The following is a 24,642-nucleotide window of genomic DNA, read 5'->3' as shown; positions in this document are numbered from 1 at the left end:
AAGTCAGTAAAATGAGGGCCCAGATTGTTGGGGGCAATTTGCTGACTCTGTAAATTGCTTAGAGAGGGATGCGAAGTGGTATATAAGTCTAAGTCAGTGGTTCCCAAAGTGGGCGGTACCACCTGTCAGCTTCCATTGGAACATGATGAAACTTCACCAATAAACTACTTTACTCACATTCTGTTTATGGCAAGACTTGTTTATTGTGGTCTGTTTCCTCCAAAACTCAGCAACAAACGGTAATTCCCGAGCAAAGCCAGTGCTGAGAGCATCTGCCTCTCAGCGCTGTTTATAGTCCTTTTCCCTTAATTATCTAACATCTGCCCCTAGCTACCTTGCATGCCCCCACCCTGTGAAACTATCTCCAAGCTAAGCCCCGTGCCGAGCCCCATCCCACCCCACCGTGCATGCTGCCAATCCCAGAGTAACCCCAAAAGCTGCCAGTACGAAACATCTCCCGCCTGGTGGCACTGGAAAGAGGGAGGAATGCCCCCCGCCCAACAGCTGACAAGTCCATTCGAGAGCGGGTGGTGTGCCCGAAAGAACGCCCACCGCCAAACAGCTGATGGGTCCATTCGAAGGCGGGCGGCGGCGTGCCCAAAGGAACGCACACCGCCAAACAACTGACGAGTCCATGCAAAGCTCCCCAGCTGGTCGTGCCGACACGAGGCAAGGCGGGATCATCAAGACCATTCAGGGTAATGTGTCGGTCCGTGTGAAGCTTCCCAGCTGGTTGGCACGAGACAAGGTGTTGTGGCTGGGGCGTCTGGACCCGGGACCATCAGGAACCGCTAGGGTAATGTGTCAGGCGATATTGGCGGCATGGTTGGAGCCCGACATGCGGCCCCCTCTACCATGTGTCTCTCTGCAATAAATAATAGGCAATTATTATCTTGTATATACGGTTTCCCCCTCCCCACCTGCTTTTATGGTATGTGTATTTTGGTTCCACGCCAGGCAATATCATGTTTCATCTCTATTTGAGTTTTATTTTGTGTTAACCACTCATCAACTCCAGGCCACTATTTAACTTTCCAGTCTAACGTTTGTTCCATCGATTGGGGATTTCCCCCTTTAGGAACATAGCTCTGATCACTCAGCCGCACATCTCTGGTTGTTTTTTGTCTCACAGCTGGCCGCGCTGCCCCTGGGATAGACTCCTTCTTCTCCCTCATATACTCCTGTTTCTGCTTCTTCTTACTGCTGTCTTCACCATTCCCAGACTCCTCCTTCTCTACCCATTCTTTGTCTTTATCTTCTGCCATTATGCTCCAATAGCAGCCTCAATAATGTGAAAGGTGGTTTTCAGAGCGCTGGCTTTCTGTCAGCTTCCGTTGGGACACGATGAAACGTCACCAATAAACTACTTTACTCATGTTCTGTTTGTGGCAAGATTTGTTTATTGTGGTCTGTTTGCTCCAACACTCAGCAACAAATGGTAAATCCCGAGCAAAGCCAGCGCTGAGAGCATCTGCCTCTCAGCACTGTTTATAGTCCTTTTCCTTTAATTATCAAACATCTGCCCCTGGAAATGCTTAATTATCCAACATCTGCCCCTAGCTACCTTGCGCACCCCCACCCCACAAAACTATCTCTAAGCTAAGCCCCATGCCGAGCCCCATCCCACCCCGCCATTCGTGCCACCAATCCCACAGTAACCGCAAAAGCTGCCAGTGTGAAACGCCTCCCGCCTGGTGGCACTGAAAAGAGGAATGCCCAGCACCCAACAGCTGACAGGTCCATTCGAGAGTGGGCGGTGTGCCCGAAGGAACGCACACCGCCAAACAGATGATGAGTCCATGCAAAGCTCCCCAGCTGGTTGCGCCAACATGAGGCAAGGCGGGATCATCAGGACCATTCAGGGTAATGTGTCAGTTCATGTGAAGCTTCTCAGCTGGTGGGCACGAGGCAAGGCATTTCGGCTGGGGCGGCTGGACCCGGGACCATCAGGAACCGCTAGGGTAATGTGTCGGGCGATATTGGCGGTGTGGTTGAAGCCTGACACCAACCCCTGGGGGATGGTGGGATGCTTTAGGGGGGCACTAAGAGGCAAGGGGGCTGGCAGAGGGGTGCTAAGAGGCAGCAGTGGGGCGCTGGAGGTGGGCCCCTTGCAGGGTGCAATTCAGGAATGGGATTCTACCAGTTCATTACCGTTCCTGGTAGTTTGGAGAACTGGTAAAATGGCCCCCTGGCTGGCCCTGCTCCTCTCCGCCTGCTTCTCTGTTCCCTGCCCAGTCAGTCCTTATTGCACATGCGCAACATCGTGTGCATGCAGAACAATTGCTGACGGCCACAGCGGCACATTGGAGAAGCAGAGCAAGCAAAGCCGGAGGTCGGTAATTTTTGCTACAAAAAGCATCCAGATGCTATGTGGTTTTTTTGGGTGCTGCTGGAGTCCAACCACACCAAAAAGAAACATGCAGTGTCTGGAGGTTTTTTGCAGAAAAAATTACCAACCTCCAGCTTTGCTCTGCTTCTCCAATGTGCCACCAACCACCTCGTTCTAGGCACCAGCCATGCAAGCCCACCACTCTGCTCGGACTTGCTTGGGCAAGTCCCTCCGCTGCAGCAGGCTCAATGGGGTGGACCTGTGGGGCTGGTGTCTAGAATCTGGCCACAGTGGCGTGTTGGAGAAGCAGAGCAAAGCTGGAGGTCGGTAATTTTCGCTACAAAAAATCTGCAGACGCCACATGTATTTTTTCAGTGAGGCTGCAGTCCATCCGCACTAAAAAAAAAAAAAAAAAAAACACGCAATGGCTGTAGGCATTTGTGACAAGGGCGACATGGGCTGGAGGGGAGCCCAGCTACAACAATGGCTCAGCCCTGGTTTGATTTCCCTGGCAGCCAGCCACGGGAGGGAAGATGACGAAAGAGATGGTCGTGTGGGAGGAAATGGGGAGATTAAGGGCCCGGGCCTCTGAAAGGGGAAACAGGGTGATGGAGGATTAGTCCAGAACTTTGACAGATTAGGCCATGCCTGCCTGGGCAGAAAACAGATAGAGGTTAAGGAAGGGATAGAGAGAGAGAGAGAGAGAGAGAGAAAGAGAGAGAGAGAGAAGAAAAGAGAGAGAGAAAGAGGAGGAAAGAGAGGGAAGAGAAATATAGAGAGAGAGAAAGAGAGGGGAAAGAGAAAGAGAGGAAAGAGGGAAGGAACAGACAAGAAAGTAAAGAAAGAAAAAGGGAGAAATGGAGAAAGGAAGGGATAGACAAAGAAAGAGGGGATGGAAGGAAGGGAGAAAGAAAGAGAGAGGAGGGAAGAGAGAGAAGAAGAGACAAGAAAGAAAAAGAGAGAAAAAAAAAGGGAGGGAGAGAAAGGAATGGGATATGGAGGAGGGAGGAGAGAGAAAAGAGGGGAGAGAGAGAAGGAAAGGAACAGAAAGAAAAAGAAAGGGAAAAAAAAAAGAAGAGAAAGAAAGACAAAGAAACAGGGAGATGGAAGGAAGAAAGAAAGAAAGAAAGAAAGAAAAAGAGAGAGAGAGAAGAGAGAGAGAGAGAAGAGGGAGGGAGGGAGGGAGGAGGGAGGGAGGGAGGAGAAAGTGAATGAGACATCTAGTCCAACCACCTGCTCCAGCAGGGTTAGAAGGGAATATGTGTGTGTGCGTGTGTGTGCGCGCGCACGCATGGCTGTCAAAACTCTCAAAAACAGGTCAAGTAGCTCTGGGGAGGTCAGTCTTAAATTAGAACACTTATTAAGCAACTGGCCATTAAGTGAGGACCACTTATATTTGGTTTGCCAGTCACATGACCACCAAACCATGCCCATCCAGTCACATGACCACCAAGCCACGCCCAGCCAGCAAGCCACGCCCAGCCAGTCACATGACCACCAAGCCACACCCAAAGATTAGGCCACGCCAGAGAACCAGTTGTTAAGAAATTTGAATCCTACCCCTGGGTGGGGGGCACTGAGGATGAGTTTGTAGCATGAAGGGGCGGTGGACTGAAAAAGTTTGGGAACCACTGATCTAAGTGCTATTGCTATTGCTATCTTTACTGTTGCTCACCTATAGATAGGAATGTTGCTAGGCTAAAGCACACACTGCTTAACTACTACATACATTCTTCAAAGTTTTAGGAAGGATCATCCTTCAGCGTCTTCCTCCCTAAAGAGACTCAAGGCTATTCAGCCCTTTCACTCCCCCACCACAAAAAAAATCAGTGCCAGATTCCAACACATATACCTCTTTTTCAAGACAGCCTTAACCATAACATACTGTATTTTGAATGAATGAAGAATGAATGAATGAATGAATGTGCAATGGATAAATAAAGCAAGTTCAGAATTGTCTAATGGTAGGGGCTGGGGCATGGGATAGGGAAAAAATTAAATAATTAAAGTGGAAGAAAATAATATCTAGTAACTCATGGAAGCCAAATCTCAAGAATCAACATCATGGCCAGGAGATTCCGAGACATTCTCATCTAATTACCGATTTGATCGTAGAGACAATAATAATGGATAGACCAATCTCTTCCAAGCAACAACCAGCCCCTCCCAATATCACCTTCCTGGTCTCCATGTATTCTTTGCTCTCTGTCCATTCTTGAGTCAGATTATTTTACAAAAAATGTGCTGGGTTCAACACATTATAGTCCCAATTCAAGATGATTAAGTTTGGGGTGTGAAGTATGCCTACCAGAAGTTGTGCTATGATTCTTATTAAATGGTGGCTTATGACTGATGAAGATGAAGATGATGATGGTAGTAAATAATTAATCTTGACCAAATGTGTCCTAGAAACTATATACATGTAGTCCTTGACTTACGACCACAATTGAGCTCAAAATTTATATTGGTGAGACCTTTGTTAAGTGAGTTTTGCCTCATTTTACAACCTATTTTATCACAGTTGTTAAGTGAATTATTGCAATTTTTAAGTTAGTAACATGGTAGTTAATCTGATTTACCCATTGATTTTGCTTGTCAGAAGGCCACAAAAGCTGATCACATAATCCTGCGACACTGCAACTGTCATAAATATTAATCAATTACCAACTGTCTGAATTTTGGTCACATGACTGTGGGGATGCCTGTAACATCCATAAGTATGAAAAGTGGTCATAAGTCACTTTTTTCAATTATGTTGCAACTTTCAAGGTCAGTAAATGATCTGTTGTTAAGTCGAACTGTTGTAAGTTGCATTTTTTCTTTTCTTCATTATTCCCTTTTGTGACTAAATTTATCCATTGCCTCAATGCTTCTGAATCCTGGTGTTGAACCAACTCAGCATAAAGCCTCATGTTTTCACAGGGGAAGAATCCTTGACCATTTTTGTGGACAAACGGAAGCTCAGTCGGAAGGCAGAAGCTGGTAGCCTCTCCGGGAGTGGGGGAAGTAACACCACCGTCTCCTTGGAAACACTGCATCAGCTGGCAGCCTCATATTTCATCGATCGGGAGAGCACCCTGAGACGTCTCCATCATATCCAGATAGCAACTGCTGCAATCAAGGTAAATCTAGAGGCACATAAGTAAGGGTTATTTAGAGTGCCCTTGAGAAAGAGCTCTGTGCAAAACCATTTCTCTGAACAATAACCGAAACCTTGAAGTTGCAAAATTGGGAATGATGGTTAAAAAAGCAAGAGACCTGTAGAAAAACAACCGTAGCTTTGCAACAGATGAAGAAGCTGTTAAAAAAGACCTTTTACACTTGGCCACACTTAGCCTTTTGTTTTGTTTTATTTTGTTTTTCCTGGTACTAGGTGCCCTCAGGCATGATAGAAAAGTGAGAAATAAAAAGAATTTAAACTCAAGAATTCCAAAACAGAGCAATGACAAAACACAAGTACACAGAGACCTAAAATGCCACTTTCCTGTTGCATCTTTACTGTAAATAAGGGGGAGAGAGATGAAGGGGCTGCCCAGGGGTGGGCTACTACCGGTTCACACTGGTTCAGGTGAACCCCATGTTAATTTTACATCTGGTTCACTGAATCGGTAGTTGCAGCGACTGGCTGGCCCTCCCCTCCCCTCCCCTCCCAGGAGTCTCCATGCAGCCCATTTTGGATCCCAGGTAAGTGCAGGGCCCACACAGAGGCTCGTGGATGGCCCTCCTGGAAGTTCTGGAAGGATGGAAACAGGCCCGTTTCTGGCCTCCAGAGGGCCTCCAGAGCCATGGGAGGTTTCACCCTCCTGGAGCCTTGAGGAAAGCCTCCAGAGCCAGGGGAGGGTGCAGGAGGCCAACTAGGCCATGCCTACCATGGCCACACCCATCCAGCAACCGGGCAGAGAACTGGCTGCTAAATTTTTTGAAGCCCACCCCTTGGGCTGCCCAAGGGATGCATGTATGCAGGGGTGAGATTCAAAAATTTTAACAACTGGTTCTATGCGCGTGGCTTAGGTAATGGGCGTGGCTTGGTGGTCATGTAACTAGGTGGACATGGCTTGGTGGTCATGTTATTGGCTGGGTGTGGCCCACTCAATATCACATCGAGGCACGCATCTCTTCATCTGGCCTCTCATGGCTGTGGGGATGCTGCAACAGTCGTAAGTGTGAAAAATGATCATAAGTCATTTTTTTCAGTGCCATTGTAACTTTGAATGGTCATTCCACACAAGCAAAGTACTAGCAAAGGAGGGGGGAAAAAACTCCAGAGACGTTCCTGAGACAGGAAGTCTATTCCTTCCAAGAATGTAATAAGAGTTAATGGAGAGGCAGTTTCTGTAAGCAACACCAGAATGTTTCCTTCCTGCCTTCCTTATAGGATTAGGCCAGTAATTTCTTCTAACAACCAATTATCTGAACTGCTTAGAATGTTAACAACCGGTTCTAGCGAATAGGTACAAACTGGTAGAATCCCACCCCCTGCATGTATGTACTGTAAGTTCCTGTCTGTCTGAGTTATAGACAAAGAAATGGATTTGGATTTGGTAGAGCTGACAAATTCCATTCATTGGATAAGCTTATAGCAATCAGTATATACACTTAAGCTGAGTTAGATTCCTGGTCCATCTATTCCCCATTTTTTCAGCCTTGCCAGCTAATCCCCTTTTCAGCTCAATGTGCTAAGAAGGAGACGGTTTTAGTTTGGAATGGAACCCTGCAATTTCTCCCAGAGTATACTGTAAATATTGGATTCCAGTTCCTTTGCTTTTTCTTCTGCATTTGACAGAACACATCTCAATTTATTTTTCTCCCCATCAACTTCTCTGTGTTGCCTGGACTATAATTTTCAGGTTGCTTAATCAGAACTTCCATCCCTGAGATTTCCACAATTATAAACCTTTCCTCTTAGTCATCTATTTCTATTCCTCCACCCTTCCAAAGAATCAGGAGGAATAGCAAACAAAAGTCAGGCCGTAACTGTTGACTGTATGCTATTTATGGGAAATTGGTTTTGCTAATTATGCTGAATTTTGGAGAAGGAAGTACAGGTGGGGGATCTTCTCTCTCAACAAGCCAATTACTATACATTTATTTTCTTTTTTTAGAAGCAGTGCTGCCTCTTGCACTGTCATAAACTTGATGTACTTCACTCTTGCTTATACAACCCATTTTCCAGCCTTACTATTTCAAAGTACTTTTATGTTTAATTTCATTATGCATGAAGTGGCGGGGAGTTTTCTCATTTTTTACTGCAACTTTTAAGTTTTGGAGTTGATAGATATATTTGTGCAAATGTTCCCTGTTCCTGTTCTGGCAATGTTAACATTGGGAATATTCTCGTGGAAGATTTCTCTGCACAAGCTTCACGAAAACAATTCTAGGTTGTGCAGGAAGGACTTATATTCATGTGCAACTTTCTTGTTAGGAAGGAAAAATCAGATTCAGTCTCGCCAGGGATAGAATCTGTCTTTCTCCTGTATACCATTAATGTCCTCCAAAGCATGATGCTATGTTATCTTTATTTTATACAGACTTTTTTTTTCTGGGTGTAAAATGTGTGGACTTATTTAGTAGACTTATTTAGTAGAAATACATTGTAATATATTGAGAGTAACCTCAAAATACATTTGAAGATACTTTTAGAGATTTAAAATTATTTTGACCAATTAGAATATAAGTACTATACTCTGTTGCATTTTTATGCTGACTTTATTAATATATCTTTATTTTTATACTGCCTTTCTGTATAAGTAGCCATGATGGTCTATATGTTATATGCCACCCAGAATCACTTTGAATCGTAGCCAAATAAATGTGACAAAATAAATAAGAAATAAAAACAAAATAAACAGCATTAACACCATAAAAACCAGTCAGAGAACTGTAATAAATATAAAAAGTAATAGTAGAGCAACTTCAAATGCTGTTATTTTGTTTTAATTATATTTCAATATGACTCTACACCATGTCAGCTTCAAAAGCAATTATCTTTAATTCATTTTCACACCTACTCCAATTTAGAATGATTTCTAGTTCCATGTATATCTCATTATCGTATCTTATTATCAAAATTGTTTTGAATCAGGTGTTCAGTTTTTGTTTCCATCATGGATGATTGGAATTGATGAAAGACAATCATATCAATGACCAGGACTTTTCACTAGTTTTTGATGCTGTCAGTTATGATATTCTTCTGAACTAACTGATAGGCAGTTGAGTTAGAGGTGCAGTTAGAGGGTTCAGTCTAAACCAATGAATGGCTATTTTTTCAGCTATCTCTTCATTTTTAAAAGGATTAATTGACTGAAATTAATCAGTCAATTTTAGGATGTTCTTGCACAAAGTCTCACAATATGGTGACTTCATGACAATCTTACATTTTTAAAATAAATGTTATTGATTTTGCCTTAATTTTGAGATTATTCTGGAGGTACTTCAGGATGCTAACCTCTTAAAAGTCAAAATAGTAGTGATTCCTGAAATATGTGGTAGTTTTGTATCAGTTTTGTTTGTTTAGGGCTAGGGTAAGATCTCAATCTGACCAAAGCAGTCCAGAATAGTAAATCCTTTTCTTGGAAACCAGTTTTTAGAAAAATAAATATTCTCTCTCCTTCACTCTCAAATACATTCCTAGGTTCACAACAACCTAGGTTTGGAACAATTACGAAAGGCAAATGGCAGTTTGAAAGAAAAATATGTAGCTGCCTCTGAGCATTGCCTAAGATAAATCCAGAGACTCCCTGTCTCCCTGCTATTGATATTTTAATTGTGGTGACACTTTATGTATTGCCTATGATATAGCCAGTGTCGATTCTATACTACTTCATAATGCATAGTTTCTACTAGGAATAAATTATGTTATCTGGTAAATTTTATACTTATGTACTTGCTATACATAACTTATTGCAATGATATATGGAATTTTACAAGTGATGTTGATAAAGACTGATGTTTTTCAAAAGCAGAATGACATTGGAAGAAAAGGGAATGTTGTTTCATGTTGGCAATGAGAATAGACAAGAGGCAAGACCCTGCTTTTCAGAAAGGAATGGTTTCATTCAGAAAGGAATGTCTCTTTAGCTTTCTTTAGCTTTTTTGCAATTATGAATTTCCAGTATTGAATAGCAGAACACATACTGAAATAAGACTCTCGAGATCCAGTTATAACTTGATCCAGTTAGATACCAGTTAGGTCTACACTAATGCAGGCCCATTTAAGCAGGATCAGATGAAGAATGAAGCTTTTGTAGACAACATATGCTAGCAGGTGAAAATCTTTGGAGAATCAATGAGTTGTTGATTTTGCACATAACATAGTCCAGGGGAAGAAGATGGAATTCAGAAATAGGATCTGAATGGACTCTTCTGAAGCAGAGGGTGTGTGTATATACATGAGGGCACCATCCTAGCAGGATGGTGTACATGGAGGAGAGGAGACAATGGCATGATGGCACCAATTTTATGGTCCACATCTAACTTTATGACACCATATAAGGCAGCTTCCCTCAAAACCTGTCCTCCAGGTGTGCTGTTCTCCATTACCCATAATCTTTTAATAAGCACACCCTTTGGCTGGTACCTTCAGCCATGTGAAGCATTTGGTTGAACCACTGAAATCTAAAGGCTGCACTGTTTTTCTGCCTCCCATTCCAGCTTTTTCATCAATCAAAAGTACCTCCTGCCAGTCCAAGTAACTCCTTGGATCAGAATGGGTTACTTTCTATTTGTTTTACTTAGGTTTTACTTACTTACATTAAAACTATATGCTTCCCATCTTTAGGTTACTGAAACCAGGACGGGCCCACTTGGCTGCAGTAATTATGACAACCTTGACTCTGTGAGTTCAGTTCTTGTGCAGAGCCCAGAAAACAAGGTTCAGCTACTTGGTAAGGGTGTTTCTCTTTTCCCCTACTCTGTTTATCTGCATTAGTTACTGGACACTCTCTTTGTAATGCTTGTGTGTCATTGTAATATACTGCTACAAAGAATATTAAAATGCATTTAATGCAAAGTATTGCTCTTCTGTCTGAAACAACTTTGCTTTCTTTTTAGGAAACTATGTGGCAATGGGCTTAAAAATGGGATATGCAGTTCCATACCAGCATCTTTTCCCAACACTGATTGCAATTTAAATTATGGTTTCTATGATTATAACTCTTACTGTCCCAAGAGAATTTCCACACAAAAACCTCCCTGATGCATTCTATCATATACATTATTTATTTATTTATTTACTTGATAGATGTAACCTCCCATTTCACTTTTATGTGATTTTAGGTGGCTTACAATAAAACAAGTCAAAACACCAAACATGATATAAAATAAAAATAAAAGAACCCACATAGCAGCCAGGCAGGATCTAATCTATCATCCAGACATCAGATTCCAACCCATGCCCAGGCATCCAGGCACAAAGTACAAAGCAAAATTCTTAAGGCCTTATGAAAGGCCAACAGGGACAGAACCAATCAAGAGAAATCTCAAGGGAAATGAACCAACTATCTGGCTGTGGAATATAACTGCATCACACATTCAGGAACAAAATCAAAAAATATCTTTGTGCATGTGTGGTTATACACATACACATATAGACATATAGACATATACCGTACAATATTTCATTAGCATGTAATACATTCACAAACAAATATACATACACAAGAATATGCTAGTCCATCAGAGAAAATAATTTAAAATTTTAGGTTCTTAGAATTTTCCTTGGGCTGCGAGATAAATAAATAGACCCCCTTGTCCTCACTAGATTAGATATTGTGGATGTAAGTTGCAGTTTAGACTCAAAATGGTTAAAGAACTAAATCAAGACTATGACTACATTTTAGCAGTGGCTTCCCCGTCTCATCCCATTCCCTAATTTCAGAAAATCTAAAAACTGCTCTGAACAAAAAGCATAGATCCTGGATTAGTACAGAACAGAAATAAAAAATTTTTAATTGCCCTTATATTAGCAAAAGTAGAAATTAATTATAAATAATTAGACAAAAAAGACAGTTGAAGAAATTGTGTAATGACATTTTGGTTGGTCCTAATTAATTTGTCTAAGCAGTTGCCTGGAGCCAAAGCTGACTCCAAGGCACAACAATAAATAAATAAATAACATATTGCCCAATTACATTTTTTGGCTTTTGTATATATTACAGATAAATTAGGATTACTAAAATTTAAGTGCTCAGATGCACAGTCCTGGGAATTATGTATACTCCCTTGCAGAGATGTTCAAAAATTAGCAGAAATGAGAGAGATTCTAATATTACCCATTCGGTATTAATAATTACTAATGGCTACAGCAGAGTGTGGATTGATCAGAGGTGTTATTTACAGTGTCTGCCTAAAACGTCTTCATATGGCTATAAATTTGTTGATTGCAAATACATGGTCTACAATGGAAGAAAACGTGCTTTGAAAATGTGTGCATTACTTAAGTGATATTCTCAATATTGCCAGTATAATTTAGAATGCTGTGTCCAATTGCCAGCACATATTATTGGATACGAATGTATTCAATATTATTATTGCATATGAATTTATCTTGTTTTTGAGTGGAGGAGGATAAAGATGACCAGAAAGACAGCATACTCAGATTATGAGAAAAACGTGTTCTTGTAATTCCCAATTTTCTTCACTGAAGAAAAGACGAAATCAATAAGAAAGCCAAACTGCTAAATGCAATCACAGCAAAATGAGCAACAAATTATACTGAGGCATGTCTTCTCTTCCAGCGCTATGAGATGTTTCAGTTTTTTCCTCAATTTGCAGGCAGCAAATACTATTTCTCTTTTCCCACAATTGGTGGAAATAACATCAACCTGGACCAAGTCAAAATAAATGTATTACTGTACAAAAACCTAACTGACCTGTTCTACCAGTCCTATTTTCACTTGATTTGTCAGCATTGTTTTCTGAAATCAACTCAATACTCAAGAATAGTAAAAGCCAAAAATGTCTCCTATGACCATATGATAGAGCTCATTTGCAAAGGAATGATCTAAGTTTAGGCTTTTCCTTTGAGAAGGGTTTCTGGGCAAGACTTAATCTATGGTCTACTTATGAAGAAACTGGTTTCAAAAATAAAATCCACCATCCTTAAGACTATTGCATTCAGTATAGTTAACCTAACTACAGTATGCTTCACTGGAGACCTTGCAATAGGAGGTTGGATCCTGTAGCTCTAGTGTGGCAATCATAATCTTAGGAAGCCTTCTTCTCTAATGCAAAATAATTCAGAAATTATCAACAGAAAACACTATATTCAGTACATTCTACATTCACATTCAGCAATCTACAGAGCATCAGACCAATTCCGATCTTATCAATCTTATCAATCCCTAGCTTGCAGGAAGCACAGCCGCCAACACACTATTGTGATGCTGATAATGCTCCTTTCTGGATGTGAGATACAAGAAGCCAAACATGGAGCCCGGTGTGCAAGGGGGGCGTTTAGGATTTTTAAGGCACCAAATAAACTTGGAAAGAATCAAGAGTCAAGAATCATTTTCAGGCCAAGCTTCATGAAAATATGGATGCCGCATTAATCCAAGGGTCTTCAAACTTGGCAAGTTTGAGAAGATGGCGGCAGCCAACTAGGAAGGTGAAGCTCTAGCTCCTGGAGCTCTATCTCCCTATAAAGCTACCGCCTGTGCCAGTAACTGTGAGTAAACCGGAGCCCAAAAAACAAGCCCAAAAAAGGCTGGATTCCGAAGCCCTGGAGCCCTAATCACGCCGGCGGAGCTCCTGCTAACCAATCCGGAGCCCTCTTCTCCTTCCCCGGAGAAGTTCTTTCCATCGAGCCCTATTGGCCACACCGGTGGATCTCTTGAACTAGATCACTTGGAGCCAGCGGAGCGCAAACAACCTACCTTTATTTAAATCCCCCACACAGCTGATCAAAGTATCTTCCACGCCAGACAACGTGTCTCCATTAATATCCCCCACACAATTTCCCCGGAGCCACATTGGACAGCTGGCAGGGAGAAACAAGGAGGGAGGGTAGAGAGACCAAGTCTTTAAGGAGTTTTTCAGTCCTTTCTTGATCAGATTCAGCTGCGTGTATTGCTCTTATTTCAGCGTGTTCAAAACTTACAGTTTTTACAATGAGTGTCCCCAGCGGATCAGATAACAGCAGCAATAAATCAAAGCAAGGTTATAAGTAATCAGATTGCCCAAATCCTCTCCCTGAATTATTTTCTCTCTCTGGGCCACAAACTTTTTTTTTAAATTCAAAGAGAAGGGGCCAGAGATCCCCCCCTTCAGCATCTTTGCATCTTTACTATCTCAAAAACTCAATCTACAAAACAAGAAAGAGAGTATAAACCCTTGCTCACTGAGCAAGAGGAAAACAGCTTGAGTAGGACTTGAAAATGTTTCCTCTGTTCATGTTTTAAAACCTGTTTGACACAAAAGAAACTGCTGTTTCTCCAGCCCAGGAAAAGAGGCCTCCTGCCAGTTTATTGGGGGTTATAAACCTATTCTCAGATATCAGCAACAGCTAAGCAAAGCAATAATTCTTTACTTACTTACTCTCAATACTACTTCATTACTTTCATTATCTCAAAACTTATAACTTTCTACCTCAAGACCTATATGATGTCTCCATCATTAAATTCAAAGAGAAGGGGCCAGAGATCCCCCGCTTCAGCATCTTTGCATCTTTACTATCTCAAAAACTCAATCTACAAAACAAGAAAGAGAGTATAAACCCTTGCTCACTGAGCAAGAGGAAAACAGCTTGTGTAGGATACACAATAATTAATTTTTATCAAATGATTAATTGATTTATTGTTTTTATTGATTAGTATGATTGAGTGTTTAGTGCATATAGTGTGATTACTGAATATCTGATTAGTAAAATCAGTGATTTAGTGAATTTAATTGACCAGTGTGTTTAGTTATTACTGTAATAAATTAGGCTGTTAGTTGCTTAGCAAAATTATTTGATTAGAGTGATTTGAATAATCAATTGATTGATTGATTTTTAGTAATAAGTAACCTTACTTTTGATTTGTTCTCTAACATATCAATTTACATTTATTAATTACCAACATTCATTAAGTAACTGTCTACCTATCACATTAACTAGGTATTGTAATTGTTTAGTGTACTATTGCCATTGACCATGCCAGCCAAAAACTCCAAACCAAAACAAAAGAAAAATATCTCTACCAATGACCTCCCAGACTCCTGCACATGTTTCAGATGCCTTGAAACCATCAACGAAGGGGAAATTTACATCAAATGCCGCCTATGCGACAATCAAGCCCACTCTGCCTGCTTAAACGCAAACAAAAGCCTAGCTGATATGGTTAACAATTCAGATACATTCTTTTATCTATGTCCATCATCTTCTCCTAAGCTAAACAAACTGAGTACCCTACCTGACAGAGTTGAAAGCATAGAATCACTCATTCATTAAATAGAAGAACACTTAGCAACAAGTTTTGAAACAACTATACAAGCAAGCCCAATCTCTCTTGAAAAAAAAATACAGCACAGATAAGTGAGTACCTATCAGCTCAAAATCAAATCCCACAACAACCACAACCACTACCTCAATTACAATCACAACTACAACCAAAAATAACCACCAAATCACATCCACAAACAATTACTATCCCATCAAATAATTCCACAAATAATATTCCCTTACTCATCAAAGACATCATGGAATGTGAACAGAAACGTCCAAATGCCATCTTATTTGCCAACAAATGAGATGACATCACCAAGGTTCGCAACTCAAATACAACAAACATATCTCCTGAAAATATCATTGAAATAACCAGAGATGGCCCTGAGTTCAAATGCAATGACAGCTCTGTGGCCCCAAGATTTTGTAGAGTTGTATGCAAAAATGAGTCCAGCAAACGCATATTCATTCATATAATAAATGCAATTGCAAAAACCAATCCCAACCACAAAAAACTTAGCTCAAGACCAGACTTATCCATACTGTAGAGAATCCACTCCCGTGAACTCCATGAAGAACTCAAAAACTGTCTAGACAATGGAGAAAAGGACCTATACATTGACTACCAAGCTGATTGCATCAAAAGAAAGTCATACAACCCACAACTCCACATCCAACCCCACCCCATCCAATCCCACATCACTCAAAACTAGGCACGCATGCTCCAACTACCTCTATTCCAACCACAACTGGCCTTAAATGCAAGCTACTCAATGCAAGAAGCCTTGTAAATAAAATACCTGAATTTCTCCTCTTACTAAATACAGCTAAATTCGACATTATATTTGTCTGTGAAACATGGCTCAACGCATCTCTCCCTGACTCCATTACCACAGTAATAGACTATCATGTTTACCGATCAGATCGTGAAATCCGTAGAGGAGGTGGTATTGCTATCTTCTATAAATGTCCCTACATCTAAAAAACATCCAAGTTACCCAGGAGCTTGCTATTCCTGAGACCATCATCTGTGAACTGTCCTTAAATATCACATTTCGGTTCTTACTATGTTACAGAGCCACTGATTATGACATCGAACATGCAAACAAGCTAAATACACTACTAACATGGGCAGCATCCTGCCCACACGCTTTTATCTTTCTTGGTGACTTCAATCTACCTCATATTAACTGGACCCTTAACGAATGTACAACTGAACCCACACATGCAACCTTCTACAATGTAGTAACAAATCTGGGACTAGAACAACTAGTAACCAACAACACTAGACTTAACAACTGCCTCAATCTCATCTTTTGCAATAGTTTGAATTTATGGAATACAAATTAAAGAACTCGTTTCCAACAGTGACCACAGCATGATTGACTTTTGTCTCAACATACGTCCACACAAAAATCATCACAACAATGGAATCTCCAATTATAACTTCAAAAAAGGCAACAATGATCTTATAAACAGTGATCTCTCATCCCTTGATTGGCAATTTCTATTCTCTGGATGCAATACTGTAGAAGACCATTACAACATATTTTTACTTGAAGTCAAAAGAGCCATCAAACTATATTTACCAATAACAACTCCCAAAACCAGAAAAAAACAAATTACCCATAACAATAAGGAAGCTTCAATCCAAAAAGAAATCACTTTGGTGGAAAAACAAATCTGGTCACGTTGCCAACTTCAAAAGCTGATACAAAAATTTATGCCACCAGATAAAGACTGAATGCACCAATTATCACATTAAACAAGAAGAAAACCTTCTATGCACAAATTCCACCCACGCTTTCTCCAATTTTGTAAACAACAAACTAAAAGACTCAAGGTCCATCCCACCCCTGAAAGGGCCTAATGGTAAAGACTGCAACGGCGACACTATTAAAGCCAACCTCTTTAACACATTGTTTCGCTCAGTATTTGTAAACAGCAATGGATCATGCCCAGTATTTCCTAGTCGAACCACAGACAACTACAATCATCTAATACATATCGATTTTACAGAAGACAATGTTGAAAAAGCACTATGCAATCTAAAACCATCTCTATCTATTGGACCGGACAGAATATGTGCCTACTTCTTAAAAAAGCTATCCACTGCCATAGCCAAACCTCTAAGCATAATCTTTGAAAAATCTTTCAGACCAGCTCCTTGCCAAAACTATGGTCACTATCTTCAAAAAGGGAGACCCCAGCCTAGTTGAAAATTACAGACCAATCTCTTTATGCTGCATCACCTGTGAAGTCATGGAATCAATTATTAACCAATCCATCATCCTCCACTTAGAAACAAACAACCTACTTTCCAACCTACTTGTCCTATTGTTTCTTTTATTTTTCTTATATGTATCCATGTATTCATAACTATGTTTTTACTTATATCTATTATTTTGTAAGCAATTGACAAAAATAAATAAAATAAAAAAATAAAAAATTTCAGTCCAATCAACTGATCTTCAGAACAATTCTGCATTAAGATCCCTTCCATAGAGTCATTTACTATTCCGAACATATTTGTGTTTCAGCTGTGGTGAGCAAAAAATTGAGTTTTAAGCTTTTCTTATCAATCTATCTTTAGCTATTCAGTTTTTCATCAACATGTGATTGTAGCTTTGGTTGTACTGCCTATCTATTCATGGTAATGCATTCTAAGTTTGAGAATCAATATTGGAAAGAATGTGGAAATATTATGTATATTTTCCTCTAGAACTGTTTTATATCAGCAGGAAGATAAGTTTTCAGATCCCACTCCAATAATTTCATTGCTTGGGCTATTTGTTTCTTTGTTTATTATTTTATGTTCAAAAAGAGAAACAAAAAGAAGGAAAAAATAGGAAAAACATAAAACATTATTTTCAATGTGTCAAATAAAACTTGTGCATATACATGTCTCATGCAATTAAGTTATTAACACTGAAGTCATTTTACTTAATGAGAAACAAATGAAAAGTTAAACATGTAAACATATCATTTGATATATGCAGTTTAGATTTCTAAATAAATCCTAATTGGAATTTATAGCTGTAGAGAGAAATCTAATCTCTTTATGCTGCTGCATACTTAATTGTGAATGGGTAGTCTTCCAATGTTATAGTATCATTTTTGCTATCATAAAATATACTGTATTCATATCTGTTACCTATTAATTTTCAGAAGATCAGTATATAATTTTAAGAGTTGAACTTCTCTAAGTAATCAGCCTTCCAAAACAAAATTAATGTGAAGTATTTTTTGTCTAAAAACAATCCTCTGAAAAGATCAGTGTTACCTCCGAAATACCACTTTGCCAACAATTAGCCTGAACTTACAATTTTTTGCCTCATTTTTCTTTTTACATTTAAAAATTTGAAAGATTCATTAGTGATATTTATTCTCCTGAAAAGAACTATGAGGGCAGCAGTCTGATTTCCAGAATACTCATTTATTCACAATGTAGATATCATTGTACTGAGGTTGTGACTACTCTGTATTCCTTTGGTAGGTCTTCAGGCAGTACTACCTGAGTACTTGCGAGAACGCTTTGTTGTTGCTGCTCTAAGTTACATCACCTGCAATTCAGAGGGGGAGCTGCTGTGCCGAGATAATGACTGCTGGTGCCAATGTGGGTTTAATTACCCACAATGCAATTGTCCTGAGACTGACATCCAGAGTATGGAAGACAGCCTTCTCCAGATTCAGGAAATCTGGGAGAGTCACAACCAACAGTTTCGGGAATCAGGTGAGATGGGGGGAGATGGATTTTCAAACATTGACTTTAGGAGATGATAGATGCTACATTTTTTTGCCATTAATAGTGCCAGCAATATATTCAGCAACAATCAGAACTCTTTCCAGTTTCAGAAAATTATTTGTTTCCAGCATGTTTAGTTTGAAATGAGGAAATGATGGCTGAGTTAGTTACCATCAGCTGGTTAGTCTTTTGACATCTTCCTTAGTACCTAAAATATTATGTCATGTTTAAATCCTAGGTTACACAAATTAGAAGCCTATTGTGACTGTGTTTAATCAATCTGTGTAAATGGCCTCATTGTTATTTGAAGAAATAAGTTGCGTCACCAGTTCTAATACTTCTTTGAAGCAGATATCAGTGTAATTTCTTTTGTGAGAATGACTAATTTTTGTAACTGATTGTCACTTAGGAAGGGATAGCCATATTGGTCTGCTGTGTAATCAGTGAGATTACATGGCTGTAATGTAATGTAACACAGTACATGTTTAACTGCTTGTGACTATATTCTTGCTGTTTATTGTGTGTGTTGGTCTTCCCTTCCTAAAGCCTATTGTTTTCATTTTACTTTAGAAAGATATTACAAAGAATTAAGGGTCTGAATCGGGTTGTAGGATGGACAACCAAAGCTTATAGGCTACACATAGCCTCCAAGAATCATTTTTCTAGTCCCTAGAACTGCCTAAGATTGTAGACAGTTTTCAGCAGCTCAGCCTTGGAGGAAAAAATTCAAGACAAATAATTTGATGGAGTTAAGATGATTATTTTCCTTTTACTTCTTAAAAGCTAGCAATTCTTACTTCTTAAAAGCTAACAATTTCAGATTATTATCATGCCCTTGCATTCCTCAAGGGTAGCATTAATGAAATAATGACAGTATGATCCTGGCTACAACAGTTATTTCAATCCTATCCTAGTGTGGCAGCTCATTAGGAGGAAGATGTTGATTTTCTCTTGAACTTCAGGTAGTGGCATTTCAACTGAATTCCCCCCTCTCTTTCTCTCTCTCTCTCTCTCTCCCTCCCTCTTTCTTCCTATATCAGCATCCTTCCTGTATTTTGCAGATTATATGGATGTTTTTAGAGCAGATCACATCATGAGCTTGAAGTCAGAAAGAGTGAGAAGTGTGCCAAAATGTTGCTTTTTGATATATTTGAATCCTCCACCTCTGACTTCAAGGAGTTTGGCCTGTATATAGATAGCTCCATTCCATCTCCAATTCTCTTCAAACTGACCTTTTGAGGAAACTCAGGGTGAGAGTTTCAGTGATCCAAACTGGCCATTCACACAAAAAGTCTCTGGTATTTCAGCTCTATACTTTTAATCCAAGTCACTGCGACCCATAATAAATAGCTTAGCACATCTATTCTTCCTTTATTATTTAATCATGCTTAATTCCAGGAAATTCAATGCAGTCTGGAAATGCCCTTAAAAAGAAATGTGTTAATTTTAGATTAGGTGTAGACAGTGCGATGCCCTCTAGATGATTTGGATTGCAACTTCCATTGTCCTTTTGTAGAACTGGTGGGAATTAAAATGAAATATTTTTGAAGGGCATTAGATCATCAGTTTCTCTACTAGATACCCTAGAAAGAAATATAGGTACTGTATAACCTTCCAATTGCAAGAGCTTATAGCAGCCTAAGCTACATAGTTGGAGCATGGTCATATAATCAGTAATAATAAGCTTTGGGAGAAGAGGGACTGTCTGAGTGTCAGTTCTACAGCCAATTAACTACTGAGACTTGTTACAGTTGATGTGACCGGCAACAGAATCAGGTTTGTAAGAGCACTAAGAATTACCCATAAAACATCAGGTTGAGGGAGGGATTACTTTCATTCATTCAGAAATAGAAATCTGATTCCTGTTCCACATGCTTGAGGGGAGAATGAAATAGTGTTTTGACATATATGGGTAGGCCTAGATTTTTTTTAGATATTCTGTGTTTGGAACATGAATGAAATTATGCTTCACATTCAAATTTACAATACTCAAGCACTCTCATTTGCTGAATTAAAACAGGAGATAATAGAAGAGTCCAACTATGGGAGTTAACATTATATACACTTAGAGGAATAATATTCAATGGATTGAATTTTTAGAATGTTTTCTCAAGGATGAGCAATTCAACTACTTATCTGCATAAGAACTTTCTACAATTTATCTGTGCATTAGATAATTTTTTCCCTCTAACTCAAACTTATTTGAAAAATATGATTATTATAAAACTTTCAACAAATCATTTTGACATTCTCTGATATATTTATTAATTTATAATTTAAGTTTGTGTCTTACTTTCCACCCCTGGGGACGGGGTACTCAAAGCAGCTATGGATTGGGTTTTTTTTTAAAAAAAGTAATACAAACAGTTTAAATCTAATTATCTATACATAAATAGCAGTTGAAATAGATGAAGGTTTACGGAAGATTTCATTAGTGTCTTAAACTTTTAGAAAAGTAATGTATACACAATAGTTCTTAAACTGAACATCATTTTGAATTTTACATTTCAGTTAAAAGCCTTTTTTTGTTTACTCATAAATAATCATATTTATTTATCAAACTTCTTAACAGCTCATATCCCTCACAGAGGGGCTCTTTATATAATTTTATATAGTTCCACTAATATGCATAGCACATTTTTACAGAGTAACAGTCTGAAGACTTTTCTTTGAATAATCTAAAAACTCAAGATAAGTAGAAGATAGAAAGAGAGATGGAAAGAAGGATATGTATGTGTTCTGTTCAGTTGAATGTTGTTTAGCTTATACTGAGTAGAGAATAAAGACATTTTTATTCAGTTTAAAATATGAGTTTATATAAAAAGAAAGGTGGTCAATACTATTACATCAAATACAGGATACTTACTGGGTTTATACAATGTATATGGCCATCATAGCTCTTAAAACAAGACACAAAATATTGGATTCAGCTTCAATAACATCTATCCAACTAAAATTGCTTTTCCTATAATTTATTTCCCAGTACTGTATGAATTTCCAAAGAATGTCAAGGTGGAGATTTTGAAAATATATGTATTGAATTCTTCCCTCTCTAAATCGAATATAGTATGTCCGCTTCAATAAATCTGTGATAAGCCAGTGCTTATTTAACAAGTGAGGAATGGAGGTTAGAGATTAAGGGCTGGAATCCTTCTCCTATCATTGACTCCAAGATTTCTAAGTTACTAATCAGAGACCAAACAAGCTGTAGTTGAGTAAGATGGCAGCCCAGCTATTTATTTCCATCCTTGTTAATAATTTTTCTTGAGTTGTGTTACCCCTCTGACTTTAAGATGGGGACAGGTTCCAAGTAAACCCACACATATTTCCCTCCTTCTCTCAAATATCTGAATTGCAACTGGTCATTGTATGAATTTTAAACACGGATCCTGACAAAGGTACATACAATGAACATGGGCTTAAAGCAGGGGTGGGATTCTACCAGTTCGCACCTATTCGCTAGAAGCAGTTGTTAACATTCTAAGCAGTTCGGAAACCGGTTGTTAGAAGAAATTACTGGCCTAATCCTGTAAGGAAGGCAGGAAGGAAACATTCGGGTGTTGCTTACAGAAATTGCCTCTCCATTAACCCTTATTACATTCTTGGCAGGACTAGACTTCCTGTTTCAGGAACTTCTCTGGAGTTTTTCCCCCTCCTTTGCTGGTACTTTGCTTGTGTGGAGTGACTATTCAAAGTTACAATGGCACTGAAAAAAGTGACTTATGACCATTTTTTCACACTTACAACTGTTGCAGCATCCCCACAGTCATGAGAGGCCAGGCGAGTGGATGCATGTCTTGATGTGAGTGATATTGAGTTGGCCATGCCCAGCCAATAACATGACCACCAAGCCATGCCCACCAACTAAGCCACACCCACAGAACCTGTTGTTAAAAAATTTGAATCCCACCCCTGGCTTAAAGTGGCTACCCATTTAATTTATAGCCCCATTCTCAAATTACAAAATTGAAATGAGAGACTTGGAACTTTCTTATTTGTAGGATGTACACTTCATTTGAAAAATAGATTTCAGAGAAGTATCATCAGAATTCTGACAATTTGTTAGCTATAAAATAGGAGGAGGAATTTCTGTTGATTGGAACTGTGGAGTTCTCCCAGTAAATATCAGCACCTCTATCCCAAAAATATGAAGGAAGGAAGATACTATTAGCTCAGTGGGTTCAGGATAAATTGTCCTTTCTCAGTGTTGTTCTCCGTTGTTTGGTCCCCTACCTCTCCTGTAAGTTAAATGTACCCATTAGAGAGAAATACAATAGCTGAATCCTGTTAGGCACAAATGTAAATTAATTAATCATTCCCCAATGTATTTTACAGGTAGAATAATCCAGTTAAATTACCCAAAGTTATTAGACATCATTTAAGAAGAAGAAACCTATCACCAGAAAGAAGACATGGGAGAATGTAAAACTGTATAAATACACAGACCATTTTATATATACACTGCTCAAAAAAATAAAGGGAACACAAAAATAAGACATCCTAGATCTGAATGAATGAAATATTCTTATTAAATACTTTGTTCATTACATGGTTGAATGTGCTGACAACAAAATCACACAAAAATTATCAATGGAAATCAAATTTAGCAACCCATGGAGGTCTGGATTTGGAGTTACACTCAAAATTAAAATGGAAAAATACACTACAGGCTAATCCAACTTTGATGTAATGTCCTTAAAACAAGTCAAAATGAGGCTCAGTAGTGTGTATGGCCTCCACATGCCTGTATGACCTCCCTACAATGCCTGGGCATGCTCCTGATGAGGTGGCGGATGGTGTCCTGAGGGATCTCCTCCCACATCTGGACTAAAGCATCCCCCAACTCCTGGACAGTCTGTGGTGCAATGTGGCATTGGTGGATGGAGCGAGACATGATGTCCCAGATGTGCTCAATTGGATTCAGGCCTGGGGAACGGGTGGGCCAGTCCATAGCATCAATGCCTTTGTCTTGCAGGAACTGCTGACACACTCCAGCCACATGAGGTCTAGCATTGTCTTGCATTAGGAGGAACCCAGGGCCAACTGCACCAGCATACGGTCTCACAAGGGGTCTGAGGATCTCATCTCGGTACCTAATGGCAGTCAGGCTACCTCTGGCGAGCACATGGAGGGCTGTGCGACCCCCTAAAGAAATACCACCCTACACCATTACTGACCCACTGCCAAACCGGTCATGCTGGAGGATGTTGCAGGCAGAAGAACGTTCTCCACGGCGTCTCCAGACCCTGTCACGTCTGTCACATGTGCTCAGTGTGAACCTGCTTTCATCTGTGAAGAACACAGGGTGCCAGTAGTGAATTTGCCAATCTTGGTGTTCTCTGGCAAATGCCAAACGTCCTGCACAGTGTTGGGCTGTAAGCCCAACCCCCACCTGTGGACGTCGGGCCCTCATACCACCCTCATGGAGTCTGATTCTGACCATTTAAGCAGCCACATGCACATTTGTGGCCCGCTGGAGATCAATTTGCAGGGCTCTGGCAGTGCTCCTCCTGTCCCTCCTTGCACAAAGGCGGAGGTAGCGGTCCTGATGCTGGGTTGTTGCCCTCCTACAGCCTCCTCCACGTCTCCTGATGTACTGGCCTGTCTCCTGGTAGCACCTCCATGCTCTGGACACTACGCTGACAGACACAGCAAACCTTCTTGCCACAGCTCGCATTGATGTGCCATCCTGGATGAGCTGCACTACCTGAGCCACTTGTGTGGGTTGTAGACTCCGTCTCATGTTACCACTAGAGTGAAAGCACTGCCAGCATTCAGAAGTGACCAAACCATCAGCCAGAAAGCATAGGAACTGAGAAGTGGTCTGTGGTCACCACCTGCAGAACCACTCCTTTATTGGGGATGTCTTGCTAACTGCCTATGCTTTCCACCTGTTGTCTATTCCATTTGCACAACAGTATGTGAAATTGTCAATCAGTGTTGCTACCTAAGTGGACAGTTTGATTTCACAGAAGTGTGATTGACTTGGAGTTACATTGTGTTGTTCAAATGTTCCCTTTATTTTTTTGAGCAGTGTGTGTATGTATGTATGTATGTATGTATATGTATGTGTGTGTGTGTGTGTGTATATATATATATATATTCTTAAGTTTTGGGTATTACATGTATGGCATCAGCTTTGTCGGTATT

General features: G+C 39.8%; 1 protein-coding gene across 2 annotated transcripts in view; it reads left to right on the top strand.

Moving 5' to 3' along the window:
* BRINP2 (BMP/retinoic acid inducible neural specific 2) overlaps positions 1 to 24,642 on the top strand; it is a 152,059-nt gene that overhangs the window by 104,109 nt on the left and 23,308 nt on the right. For both annotated transcript variants that reach the window (XM_026669196.2, XM_087960904.1), the window contains exons 4-6: positions 5,252 to 5,451; positions 10,107 to 10,212; positions 18,244 to 18,480. In XM_026669196.2, coding sequence (XP_026524981.2) covers positions 5,252 to 5,451; positions 10,107 to 10,212; positions 18,244 to 18,480 — 543 coding nt within the window. The remainder of the gene's footprint in view (positions 1 to 5,251; positions 5,452 to 10,106; positions 10,213 to 18,243; positions 18,481 to 24,642) is intronic.

This window comes from Notechis scutatus, chromosome 3, assembly GCF_049901735.1.
Source record: "Notechis scutatus isolate UNSWTSFEM ecotype Mainland chromosome 3, rNotScu1.2, whole genome shotgun sequence".
NCBI classification, from domain to species: domain Eukaryota; kingdom Metazoa; phylum Chordata; class Lepidosauria; order Squamata; family Elapidae; genus Notechis; species Notechis scutatus.
Note: the sequence above shows the minus strand (reverse complement) of the source record. Positions and strands in the feature narration are given on the sequence as shown.